We start from the raw sequence: 14,260 nt of genomic DNA on the forward strand, positions 1-14,260 counted from the left end.
TTTTATTTGTTAATATTTATGAAATCTATAAATTAATAGAAAAAACATTTACATTGTTAACCATGGTTTTTTATAATATGAAGTATTTCACAGTTGATTGGTACCTATATTTAATGCTTAGCGGATTGGTCAATCGGTGGGGAGGGAATCCTTTAACGTTTAACTCTATCACACAATGCAAGAACCAATTTTAAGTTCCTTGTTTGTTTTTTACACAATAAACACAACAAATAAACATAATGTTATGATTATACAATATTGTGTATTCGGATTGAAGAATGATTTTGTCTGTAATTATATTTCCCAATAATATAGTACTTAAGTCTATTCAATAAAATGAATGTATTAAGACTCTCAAAGTAGTTAGAACCTAGTTAGAATAAAATAAACTAAATAAAAATATCAACGTCACAATCTTTTTTAAGAGAAATTTTATATGACGATACAATATTAATTATTATAATATTCAATTATTGCATCGCGTAGGTCAAAATGTAGCTTTTTTTGCATTTTCAAAGCATGATCCTGCACATTCCTTAAACGTTGTAGATAATCTATTTATATAATTTTGAACCCTTATTATCCTTTATATTTATTTTAAACATTTGATGACTGCATAAAGTATTTTTATTACATAAAATAGTATTCTTTTAAACCTCTCGCTCTAACGTTTTAGAATATAGTCATATTTTAGTACATGCATGTGCAGTGGTGTTAAGATTTTTTACATTTATTAATTTTTAAAAGCATTTATAAAACCAATAGTATAATTTATGTCGACATTATTATAGTGAAATATTTACGATAAAAAATTATATTGATAATCTCTGTGATCCCAAATTTGACAAGAGTTAGGCATTTCATTATTCAAAAAATGGGCAAGATTAACACATTTAAAGATAATTCTAAAGATACTAATTATAAGCTATGTCTTTGACCATTCAAGTGTGATAAACATCCTACTACTAATTAAAGTAGGTAGTCAAATGATGTTAACTTGCACGTTAACATCATTTTACTCCCTACTTCAATTATAGTTTGTCAATTTATGGCTACGGCCGTATGTTGTAGCTTTACTACTGGGGAATGCCAAAAGAAATGACGTATTTCAAAAAAACACTTCCTTATTCTTAGGTCAATAATTATTATCAAGCAATCATTATTCGTAGGATGTTTATCACACTTGAATGGTCAAAGACATAGCTTATAATTAGTATCTTTAGAATTATCTTCAAATGTATTAATCTTGCCCATTTTTTGAATAATAAAATGCATAATTCTCGTCAAATTTGGGATCAGAGATTATCAATATAACTTTTTATTGTAAATATTTCACTATAATAATGTCGACATAAATTATACTGATGGTTTTATAAATGCGTTTAAAAATTAATAAATGTAAAAAATCTTAACATCACTGCACATGCATGTACTGAAATATGACTATATTCTAAAACATTAGAGCGAGAGGTTTAAAAGAATACTATTTTATGTAATAAAAATACTTTATGCAGTCATCAAATGTTTAAAATAAATATAAAGGATAATAAGGGGTCAAAATTATATAAATAGATTATCTACAACGTTTAAGGAATGTGCAGGATCATGCTTTGAAAATGCAAAAAAAGCTCCATTTTGACTACGCTGAGCATGTCCGCTCTTAAGAATAAAATATTTATAACTGTTCATTTAAAGCAATTATGATTCTCTGTTATATTTACATAGGGACGTCATATCGAAAGAAAATGTATTGATACCTGCGCATCTATTCTATACACAACGCGGCTATCGTCGTCTATCGAGGGTAGTTTATGATATTTATGTATCGAGCGGTTAATTTTATTGTTACAATAAGTTAATCGTTTGAACTGTCAAAAAGTGCTATGTGTTAACAGTACCTCTCTTGGCTGTGTTAATTTTTAGAGCGAAATAGACAATTGTGATAGCTTAGACAGCTAATTTATTGTAACAATTATAATACCTCAATATATAAATATGATATACTACCCTCAATAGCTGCCGATAGCAGCCTTGTGTATAAAATAGATGCGCTGGTATCTGCATCAAATGATGCTTGTCCGCAAGGGATTTATTTCTGAAAAAAGAATTGTAAAATCAGTATCGCTAGCGAAAGAAAAGTATCGAAGTACAGTGATACCCCGAAGTTACACGATAGGTGGGTCCGTCGAAAATCGCTTAAGTCGAATTCGTGTAAGTCGGGGTACAACTTTGTATATAAATTTTGTTTAATTGGGATGAAGGATTAACAAAGACTAGTTTAGAAGAAAAATATTTAATAAAATTGCAGTTCTTTGTACATATTATTAATATGTATGAAATATTAAAAAAATAAATGAGTTACTTAAAAAAGTTATTTTCATGTCGATTGCTTCATAAAATCTAACAAACTTGTCTGACGACATAATGCCTTTTTTTTTATGTAGAATTTATTTGTAGCAAGCTAATAATTTTTTGCGGTGGCCGCGCGGCATAAGCGTTGGACTACAAAGCCGTGGGTCCCAGGTTCGAATCCTGGGTCTGGCAAGTACAAAAATTGTTTTTCAATTTGTGTGTGTCAGGGTATGGACCTAATAGGTTGAGCAAGTGGCTGACATCCATTTCTCGTAAAAAACAAAATCTGTCAATACAAACCTCCACTCTGTGGAGGCCCATATGATCCTATCAGGATCGGACATGGTCGAAAAAAAAAAAAAAAAATAATTTTTTTATTCCTTGCTTTGGAGCTATAACGCGTTCTTTGTTGGAGTCTATCTTTTCTAAAATTTTTAAGCCCTTTTCAGTTGAGCTGAGACCTTCTGTCAAGCTTGCAATTGGCATGTGCTTTTCTGGTGGAACCGGGCCTGAAATGTCGGATAAAGAACTGCGTAACTCCGGTTTCACGTAAGTCGGGGTTTTACTGTAGTGGTCAAAAAGTATCAATATTTTTTTGATGTTCTTAGTTATGTATAAATAGGTAGGCGGTGATAAGAAACTGCACCTAACTCATTTTTCTTGTTTAAACATTCACTTGAACCTCTTTAATCCTCAAACAATATTGTTTATATTCATAAAATAAGATAATACATAATATTATTGAGTTATCAAAGTGAAATGAATAAAAACAAAAATGACCTTCTGACTTATTACACTTGCATTCTGCGATATCATTAGCTAGTACATGATCGCAGCAGAAAGAGCAAGACAATTTGGACTTGGAGCATAATAATTATCGTGTATAATGTGTATATATTAGGAAAGTTTTTGAGAATCTTATTGTTAAGTTTAATTATGTAAGTTTATATTATAATGAATCCCTGGATTGTTTTATAAAGTTTTTCCTATATATAATATTTATGATGACCTAATATTTGCTAGTGATTTAAAATTTTTACCATGCATAGTATGTTATACGGAGGTGAGGATTAATACGTGTAAGTAACATGTAATTAAAAAAATTTGGGCGCAGTTTTCACATCACCATACACAACATGCGTGTAAGAGGATTCAAATATGTAACTGCTTTCTATGAAACGTTGTAAGCATTATTCCTAACATTTGATTAGGTACCTACTTATATCCCATAGACATAATGTATGAAAAAATTGTTACATATTACTTTAATTATAGGAACGTATTTAATTTGAATGTTTTGGCATGACCTTGTCCTCTTTCAAACACTAAAAACATATTTAGCCATTAAGAAATATCAATAGTTTATATTAGAATAAAAATATTGGATCATTTGAGAACAAGACTCCATTTACAGAATATTGAAAACAGTTATATTAAATTTACAATTGCATATTTAATATACACTAATACACACTAATATACGCTTACAGACAATGTAATTCTAATAAATATCATTCTATTTTTTTACAGATCCATTCACAATGAAGAATGTAATACTTATTCTTTGTTTATGTATCCTTGAAGTACATGATTCATTTCAAAATGAAAGTCCTCTTAGCAATCCCTCAAATTATCGTAAAAACATTTTTGACAGACTGTTGAAATCTGATAATGACATAATATCTACAAAAGTAGACAATCTTCAGAGAAAGCGGAGAGGTCTCTTAGGCGTTCAAGTTTTAGATCTGGACGTATTAACACTTGGAGGAGCAATGCAAACTACCACTGTGAGACCAACCATACAAACAACAAGTCGTGTATCTGGTAAACCTATATCAAAGCCCATGATGAGTTGCGGAAGACGACTGATCCAGCACACTGAACTTATAACAAATGGGCTTCCAACAAAACCGGGAGACTGGCCATGGCATGCAGCTTTATATCGGGTGAAGGCTGCTGGGTCTGAACAACATTATATTTGTGGCGGTACTTTATTATCTACAACCCGCGTTTTGACAGGTGATTAATCTATAAATATTATTATAGTGGAATAGGGAGAAGTATTATTAATTTATTTATGGCATTAGTATATAAGATATATGTTATTTTCTATTTTGATGTCTCTGAATTCAAGGTGTATCTTATAATCAATGGCGTCTTATAACTGGTATCTAAAATGTAGGGGCTGTGACGATCCATGAAGGTAGTGAGGCGTTGGTTGGTGTGTAGGAATTAGCTAGTATTGTAGCCAATCTTGATAGTACAAAATATGATATTTTATAGAAAAACATAGTCATCAACGATCGTCAGTCGACATGTGATTCAGAAAACTCAAAAACAGAATCTAAAGAAGTTTCAAGCTCTAGTGGTGATATTACAGAAGAAAGTAGGTACCTAGATAAATTAAATACTTCTTTTTATTGTCATAATATCGGTAGCAAGTAATGATATGTTCAAAATTGTTCAAGAGGTAACGTAGTACTTTTTTTTGGAGCATGCTACTTTACCGACATCTCACCTGAGCTGTCAATCTGGGTGACGAGTAACGATTTGAGGTTATAGGATACCGTCCAGGTAACAGGATTTGGTAAACGATCGAGGTGCAGTAATAAAGGTGGACCCGGCATTAGATAATTTAATTATGTAGGCATATCTACCGTAATTAATTCAATGGTATGTTATTTTTTCAGCGGGCCACTGCGTTATGGAAAATTCTGAGCCACTAATACCTGAAAGATTATTTGTTGTACTTGGGAAATATAATTTGGCTGGAGGTGATATGGAATCACAAGAAAGAGGGGTTTGTTAATATTATCTTCAGTTTCTATATTTTAGCCATCTCTTTAAATAATAAAATTATTCTAACTATAACTGATTTTAATACCTCGCTATTATGTGTTTGTACTCTATCATTTTATTTCTCGAAAACCGTTATGCTTAGGTATTTATTATTTCAAAATAATGAAAGGGTACTGAAGGTTCAGTTCCGATTTTATTTCCTGACTTTTCCAGACTCCCTAATTAATTAATAATATTTGAGAATAATATCAAGTTGTTTTATTTAGGTCTTTGATATAGTGGTGCATCCAGAATATTCCAAACAGACTGTATCAAATGACATTGCAATACTGAAGCTCTCAGCACGAGTCAGATACGGTGAATATGTGCAACCAATCTGCCTTTGGAGTAAATCTGATACAGATAAACAAAACATTATCAATAAAAGAGGAACTGTAAGTATATACATATTATAAGATTGTTTATTTAATTATTATTTCTACCTATCACCTACTAATACACCTTTAAAGTGGGGTGATGCGATCAAGATATTGATACAGTAAAATTTGAAAAAAAAATCAGACAGTGTTCATTTTCTTTATCAATCTACTTTAAAGCTTGACACTGGTTGAAAATCGATATACTTGATAAGAATTTATAATCATTCATTATAATATTATACTACCTGAATCTCATGAGGGTTGTGATCGGTGTATTTCGTTTATGATGATACCTAAAGGATTACAATATTATTTTTATAGGTTGTTGGATGGGGCTTTAGTGAAAATGATGCTCTATCCAGTCAGCTGATGAAAGCCGAGATGCCAGTTTCTGGAGACGTCGAGTGCATTAAAACAAACCCAAGCTTTTACTCTCAGTTCATATCTGATCATACATATTGTGCAGGCAATAGAAATGGTATGGAAATGTGTTTTGTATTAATTAAAACATTCTAATGTTTCTGGCTCAATTGAAGTCGATTTGTAAAGTCGTGGTTTTTTGTAAAAAAAAAACTCTTGCATTAGATTTTAATAACCCCAGTTTTTGTTCAGTTCAAATTGAGATAGGTACTGATTTCTAATGAAGGTAAGTTTTATAGAATTTGTCAATCTACTCGTAGTTTCTGTACTACGACGGCTGTCAGGGTTTACATATCCTGTGGATCTATTCTATTCACAAGGCGGCTATCGGCGGCCACCGACTGTAGCTTATCATATTTATGTATTGAGGTATTGTAATTGTTACAATAAGTTAGCCGTCTAAACTGTCAAAACTGTCTATCTCACTGTAAAAGTTAACACAGCCAAAAGTAGGACTGTTAAAACCTAGGGGCGGCAGGTTATATGAAAGTATGGTGAAGCAGGCTAGTATGGTGAAAAAGTATGGTGAGGCGGGCTGGTAATCAAGTTCCGCAAAATTTCCATGTTAACATTATATTATGTGGGTACGTTATAATGACCAAAGTAAATCCTGCATGATGCGCTGAATTTTTTTTATCTCGTCGCTATTTCTCGTTAGTTGTCGGCTATTGTTGGCCTGCTTCATTCAGTTGTATGAGACAGCCGATTCCTTGTCCCCTCTTTTTATTTAATACCTCTATGGTTAAAACATAGCACTTTTTGACAGTTTAGAATTTATTGTAACAATTAACCACCTCAATACATAAACATGATAAACTACCGCCGATAGCCACCTTGTGTATAGTAGACCCACTTAGCCGAATTTTTTATCTTCGAACACATACTGAGATCCCCGGGGTTCCAGCGGCTAGCTCAGGTGTCCATCGAACCCCGGATTCACAAAAAAAAAGGAACGATATATTTATGTTTGTGGTTAAATAAAACACTAAGACTTTCTTGTGTGTAACTTGGTATTAGGTATATATTTTAATCTTGAGTTTGACAAGGTTATTTTGTAGTTTTTTACAGTTACAGTCGTCAGTCCGTATCGTTCTAAAACCGGACGCTCACTAATTTTTTTTTCTTTTTCTTTTTAAATTCCTCGTACCGACGCCATCCAGCAAAAAGGACTCTCGTGATTGGCCAAATTTTATCGCGTAATCTTTGATTCGGCGAATCACGAGCCTGACCCTGGCGCCGGCGCGCGAGGATTTCACGCACAATGCGCGGCAAAATTTATTATATTTAAATACTTATATTTAGTCTTAAAATTATCGCTTTCATCCATCATCATTTATACTTTTTAAATTAAATTAAATAATACTTACGTGGTTGAGCAAGGAATCAGATTAGATGTTTTATGAAGCCGTTTCTAGAGGTCAGGGTTACGTTTCGACTTGAGCTACTAAATGATTATTTTACACCGGGAGAAGCCCGCCTGTAACAGGGGTGTATCAATACCTTGGGCATCTTTGCACAATCATATTGAATATGGCGATCTAATTTTTGGCTAATGTTTGCAAACATAGCTCTCGCACCACGATGACAATGAGCTATCTTAATGCAAAAAATGGTAGACAGGAAAATGAATAATGGAATAGTAATACAATATATTTTTAATTTATTTAGGTACGGGTGCTTGCAATGGCGACAGTGGCGGCGGAATGTTTTTCTCAGAGAAGGGGTCTGACGGAGAAGATATCTGGAGTATTCGAGGAATTGTATCGCTGAGTGTCTCGCGAAAAGACAGAAATATTTGCGATCCAAATGAATTTGTTGTTTTTACCGATGCAGCCAAGTATTTAGATTTTATAGGAAATAATCTTTAACATAATCCGATGATGCAATGTGTTCATTTTTGTATGTCATGGTTTTTTTATTTTTATATGCAATTATCCAACAAGATGTGAACTATTTTTATTACAACGTTTTTATTAGGTCGTATTCTTATTTGTCCGGTGGTTGTTTGTCTGGTACAAATCTTGCAATAGATTTTTAACTAACTTCCCGACTAGCTAGACATTTGAAACTTTTAGAATATATCAGGACACGATGCCAATGCATTTTTTTAATACTTTTAGCCATTTTTAAGTAGAATTAAATTCATTTTCAGTTAATTCTGTTTTGTATGAAAAGTTATTTCGGAAGAAATCCGTAATCCACTATTATTGGTTACTAGGTTCTAACAACTAAATTATTAATATATACGTGCGTTACTATGGAAATCAATATGAGTGTCAAAATGACATTTCAGTATTATTTCTATCAAAAACAATTTTTTTTGATCGTTTAAGCTAGTCAAGTCAAGTTTATATGATTTTCCTGCTCAAAGCAATGCTCCTGAATAAGTCAGAGTTTGATTTATTTTCCTTTCTTATTATCATTTGTCATAATTTATTATTATTTTATTTTTCTCCTGTAATGTCGTGCGTTTATTTTGTTTTCGTAATGGTTTTGTTATTCTTCTCGTTCTTTTATACTAGTCAGCGAAGGGGTCGTGGAGCTGCAGTCTTTGACTCTTGGGCTGTCCAGTTTTTTTGTATTCCGAGAGGCTACATTTGTAGACGTTTGGCCCTCGTTCGGAATTATTATTTCGTGTTACGTTTTTCTTCTTCTGGTGCAATAGGAGCGTACCTCGTTTGGCGTCGTCTGCCTTTGCAACCAGGGCGTGGTAGTGGCGTTACTATTGAGCCAGGCTCGTTCCGAGCAGCGGATATCTTCCTGTGGAAAGTTTTCCACTGATCTGCTGGTCTCTGGAGTATCACCTCATAGATGGACAGGTACTGTGTCTCCATCTGTTCCTATTACTGCGGGCAAGGCATCGTATAGCGGTACAACGGCCAGGCTCGTTGACGGCGGCACGGCTTTCCCACAGGTACTAGGATGGATTTTCACAATAAGTATCCTTTTCCCTTTCCTTTTTTTTTTTTTTTTTTAGATGGTTACACTTCGGAAGTACCTCTTGTTGTTTCACGATATCTTTCAGGCGTCACGTCCCTAGTCTCTCCATGAACCTGCGCGAGAAAGGAGAGTGCGCACTCTCCACACCATCAAGCTTTGGTATCATGAATTTTCGGCTACGCTGCCTTTGGATGCGCTTACTTCGAGAGGTGGCTCCCTTTGTGCTTCCAAATTGTCTTCATCTGTATTTATTCTTTTTCTTTCTTTAGTAATTTATTCGTTCATTAGACTTCCTGTACTTTAAATTTATTCGAATTTACTTTATTAATTACTCCTACCCCATACATTAAATAGCTACTAATTTTATATAAAATCTTCCCATTGTACTTATGGTACTTACTATCACTTTTAATATTTTACCCTAATACCCATAGTTATTTTGCAACATTGTATTGACTGTATAAATCACATTGATATTAAAAATTGAAATATTCCACCCTCTCATTATATTTATTTACTAGCAAAACCCGTTTTATTTAAAAAATTTGTTATTTCGTTTTACGCGCGTATGCGACTCGATTTTCTGCCGCGCGTCTCAAAGTTTCTAGTCCAGACGGTTTTTTATGTTTTTCGCGCCCGATCCCGGCGTTATCGCGTTTAGTCGACATGTCATCCGATTCCTTCTCGCCAAAGGCGCGCCGCGCCGATTTGCGGGGCCTCTCACGTTTTATTATTAACATTTATTTTTCACATTATTTAATAATGAACGTTGGCAGCTTCGCTTTTTGTTCACACGATTATTACAATACATAATATAATCTATTTTTTTTTTAGTATTAAACAAAAATTATAAAAGTCCTGAAGGGTATTATAATACTGTATTTATATTTTTTTTATAATGATATGCGAGGCGTTATCATTTATTTTAGATTTGAGGATTCTTTGGTAATCTCGCCAGTGTCGACTCCGAAAGAAATAGTTACCAATAATTTCACAAACGTACATCCTTTCACACATTATTATATATGTTTATATATATTTTTAAACAATATTTCTTATAACTAATCAGCTCGCCGAGCAAAGTTGATTCGTTGTATTTCGTCTTACCGACGTGGCGTTATAATTGGTTTTGAATTTAATATTTCCGAGCGTCGACGTACTCTTTTACCGCGCGGATTTACATTTACTCCACGCCACTGGCCGTTGTACGAATCGAAGGCGTGTATTTTTTTTTTGTTACTTTTGCGGACGGCATTTCATTACGTATCTAAAATTATTCTAAATCAACTTTGCTTTGCGTTTGATGCATCTTTTATATACTAATAATAAAACTTAGTTTGTGCTTGACGAGAGTTCACACTTAAATATTCACTATTTCCACTAAATTCACGTCTTTTGCACCCGCTCCTTCGAAGATCCATGGTAGGGGGGCATCCACAGGATCCAGTGTCTTCTTCTTGCTCCAAGATGACCACCAGCTCGCGGCGCCTCCTCCATGTCTCTCTTCTTCTTCCATTTTACTTCCGGTCGGATACTCCGTACCATTTCGTGCAGGTGGCATTGTTGTGCCACCCGCCTGGCCTCACATTTCCAGGAGTTCTAGGGCGCTCATGGCCATGTCCTTGGTTTCCCTGGTACATGGTCCTAGGTACTTCAGGCGCCTGGAACTCGATAGTTACCAGTTGTTCTATGGTCTAGATGTAGAACACTTTAATTAGATTTTTAGAGCTGAGCAGGGTGTGATGTCGGGAAAACCATGCGTTTTCCGAGCCTCATGTTGCCAGGGCGCCATTGAGATCCCCGGGGTTCCAGCGGCTAGCTCAGGTGTCCATCGAACCCCGGATTCACAAAAAAAAGGAACGATATATTTATGTTTGTGGTTAAATAAAACACTAAGACTTTCTTGTGTGTAACTTGGTATTAGGTATATATTTTAATCTTGAGTTTGACAAGGTTATTTTGTAGTTTTTTACAGTTACAGTCGTCAGTCCGTATCGTTCTAAAACCGGACGCTCACTATTTTTTTTTTCTTTTTCTTTTTAAATTCCTCGTACCGACGCCATCCAGCAAAAAGGACTCTCGTGATTGGCCAAATTTTATCGCGTGATCTTTGATTCGGCGAATCACGAGCCTGACCCTGGCGCCGGCGCGCGAGGATTTCACGCACAATGCGCGGCAAAATTTATTATATTTAAATACTTATATTTAGTCTTAAAATTATCGCTTTCATCCATCATCATTTATACTTTTTAAATTAAATTAAATAATACTTACGTGGTTGAGCAAGGAATCAGATTAGATGTTTTATGAAGCCGTTTCTAGAGGTCAGGGTTACGTTTCGACTTGAGCTACTAAATGATTATTTTACACCGGGAGAAGCCCGCCTGTAACAGGGGTGTATCAATACCTTGGGCATCTTTGCACAATCATATTGAATATGGCGATCTAATTTTTGGCTAATGTTTGCAAACATAGCTCTCGCACCACGATGACAATGAGCTATCTTAATGCAAAAAATGGTAGACAGGAAAATGAATAATGGAATAGTAATACAATATATTTTTAATTTATTTAGGTACGGGTGCTTGCAATGGCGACAGTGGCGGCGGAATGTTTTTCTCAGAGAAGGGGTCTGACGGAGAAGATATCTGGAGTATTCGAGGAATTGTATCGCTGAGTGTCTCGCGAAAAGACAGAAATATTTGCGATCCAAATGAATTTGTTGTTTTTACCGATGCAGCCAAGTATTTAGATTTTATAGGAAATAATCTTTAACATAATCCGATGATGCAATGTGTTCATTTTTGTATGTCATGGTTTTTTTATTTTTATATGCAATTATCCAACAAGATGTGAACTATTTTTATTACAACGTTTTTATTAGGTCGTATTCTTATTTGTCCGGTGGTTGTTTGTCTGGTACAAATCTTGCAATAGATTTTTAACTAACTTCCCGACTAGCTAGACATTTGAAACTTTTAGAATATATCAGGACACGATGCCAATGCATTTTTTTAATACTTTTAGCCATTTTTAAGTAGAATTAAATTCATTTTCAGTTAATTCTGTTTTGTATGAAAAGTTATTTCGGAAGAAATCCGTAATCCACTATTATTGGTTACTAGGTTCTAACAACTAAATTATTAATATATACGTGCGTTACTATGGAAATCAATATGAGTGTCAAAATGACATTTCAGTATTATTTCTATCAAAAACAATTTTTTTTGATCGTTTAAGCTAGTCAAGTCAAGTTTATATGATTCAACAGAAAATTTAAAAACGTTGTATATAAAAAGTTCTTTTATCTTGTAATTATTCTTTTTGAAATCCTCAAATTAGGTAATAATATTAATCTCTTGGATTATTGTGACAGGGAAAATAAAATTATGTAAATATTACATGTTATCAATGTATTTTTTTGGCAGTTTAATAATCTAAAAATTTTCACTAGGTACCTACCTTGATTATGATATATAAGAGGAATTATAGATAGATAATTGGTAAAGTGTCCATCTACATATCAATTTTCCAAAAGAACAATACATATATATAATATTTCACCTTCAATACTGTGCTGCATATGTGATTTCTTTACACAATGTATCAAAAATGTTTCATGACTGTTTTTATTATATTTTGCAATTATTACCTTAAATTGTTTTTAATGTGGGCAGCCTACATGCAATGGTAACATAAATAGTTATGCTTTGTTTTATATTATGTACTTATAATAATAAGTTTTTACCCACTTTTCTAGATTTACAATATCTTTGTGTATTCAATATTATACAATTTAATTAAACTATTAGAGAGTTTTATTTCTACTAAAATAATTATATATTTGAAACCTATATATACAATTACCTACACGTTGTAAATATGTTTATATTAATGAGGTCAAATTGTGAACAAAAATACACATGTTTAACGTATCTCATATGAATTTAAAATTACGGAAAAAAACATAGGTTAAAATAAAAGTCACAGTTTATATCACTCTATTAGTATGGGAAGTCGAAAATGAAAAAGACCAAAGAGATAATGAGAGAAACTCAACACTTCATCCCTATTTAGAGCAGCAATGGACAGCGAGAGAATGGCCGAACTCATCTCCGACGTCCGATAACGGACATGGCCCAAAAAGATGCGAAAGGTCGTTTTCCACATTGTCACAACTTAGAAATTAATTAGCCAACACTATTGGCCAGCATCGATTATGTTAGTTCGTTTTAATCCATAGTTGCATTGTGTTGCCTTTCAGCAAGAAAGTGTATTATTCTTAATATTTTTTTTTGTGTGAATGAAATTTTATTTGAAAATTTTCAGGTTTCTGCAGTTGACAAAATGTACTGACAAACTAGTTATGGTTTTTATTCACAGGTGCCACTGTTAATTTATAATAATATTACACATTTATTAAATGTGATTGATTAGAAAAGTAACGTGTAAACTGTAAATTAAAGGGTTGCATTAGAATTATTCTCAATAGAGTCTGAAATATAAGAAAAATATTAGATTTTGAATTGTGATTTCGTGAACAAGAAGATTTAAAATTACGTTTCAATAAGTTGGGTTTTTGAGGCCTCCAATACGATTTAGCCCAGGGCCTCTTAAAATGTAACTACGGCCCTGATTGCAAGAGCCACAATAAACAATATCATCAACCATCTCAATTCCTTGAACTGCATCATTATTGAGCAACTGACTGCTCCGATCTATTTGATTTTTGATTTGAATTCGTTATGTCCAATCCTATCATTATGCTTCTATGTATACCTTTGTTTATGCATACAATCCGGGATAGGAGCGTTTGAAATGAAAAAAATTACGAACCGGAGGGCTCGATATTTTTCCAAAAATATGAACATATTTATTTAATTTTGTGTATATTTTATCAAAATAATTAGTGTTTTAGAATAAATTTTTGTTCTCTGCCTACCTAGCTCAGATGGTCAAATTATTTTTTTCACAAGACAATTAGGAGGATTTCGTAAATCAGAGCTGTGCTCCGGTGCGCTCCAGTCTATTTCGATCGAATTTAAGAAATAAAATTATTTACAAGACAGGCTGGTGTAATTAATCAGGCATAATATTTTGAATTAAAATAATATATAGGCACGTTTACATTATTTATAACCAAGAAACTTTATCCACCTAGCACTGTGTACAACGAACATGCAAGAAAAGGGAAAAGAAAACGACACAACAGATTAATAATACCATCAGCAAATATTAATAATTATACTTTATCATATATGGGGAACACTTAAATAATGGGAAGTGGGTTGCCTTCTGGGCGAGGCTGTAACAATGTTTAAATCACGAGT

The 14,260-nt window shown here is 33.3% G+C and overlaps 1 protein-coding gene across 1 annotated transcript; it reads left to right on the plus strand.

Annotated features, from left to right (window-relative positions):
- Positions 1 to 3,412: 3,412 nt before the first annotated feature.
- Positions 3,413 to 8,296, plus strand: LOC147064565 (chymotrypsinogen B-like). Its single transcript, XM_085958465.1, has 6 exons — positions 3,413 to 3,431; positions 3,883 to 4,371; positions 5,043 to 5,152; positions 5,418 to 5,585; positions 5,892 to 6,048; positions 7,659 to 8,296. Exons 2-6 carry the CDS (start codon positions 3,894 to 3,896, stop codon positions 7,856 to 7,858), a joined length of 1,113 nt encoding a protein of 370 aa, XP_085814591.1. The 5' UTR covers positions 3,413 to 3,431; positions 3,883 to 3,893; the 3' UTR covers positions 7,859 to 8,296.
- The last annotated feature ends 5,964 nt before the right edge of the window (positions 8,297 to 14,260 follow it).

Source organism: Rhyacophila brunnea, unplaced genomic scaffold, assembly GCF_057557595.1.
Source record: "Rhyacophila brunnea isolate RB1 unplaced genomic scaffold, BYU_Rbru_1.0 scaffold_7, whole genome shotgun sequence".
Lineage (NCBI taxonomy): Eukaryota > Metazoa > Arthropoda > Insecta > Trichoptera > Rhyacophilidae > Rhyacophila > Rhyacophila brunnea.

Bases quoted from the DNA above. Each gene is read 5' to 3' on its own strand.
- LOC147064565 (XM_085958465.1), top strand. From the start codon at position 3,894: ATGAAGAATGTAATACTTATTCTTTGTTTATGTATCCTTGAAGTACAT. The intron at 4,372-5,042 runs GTGATTAATCTA...TTATTTTTTCAG, and splicing joins TACAACCCGCGTTTTGACAG to CGGGCCACTGCGTTATGGAA. The intron at 6,049-7,658 runs GTATGGAAATGT...TAATTTATTTAG, and splicing joins TTGTGCAGGCAATAGAAATG to GTACGGGTGCTTGCAATGGC.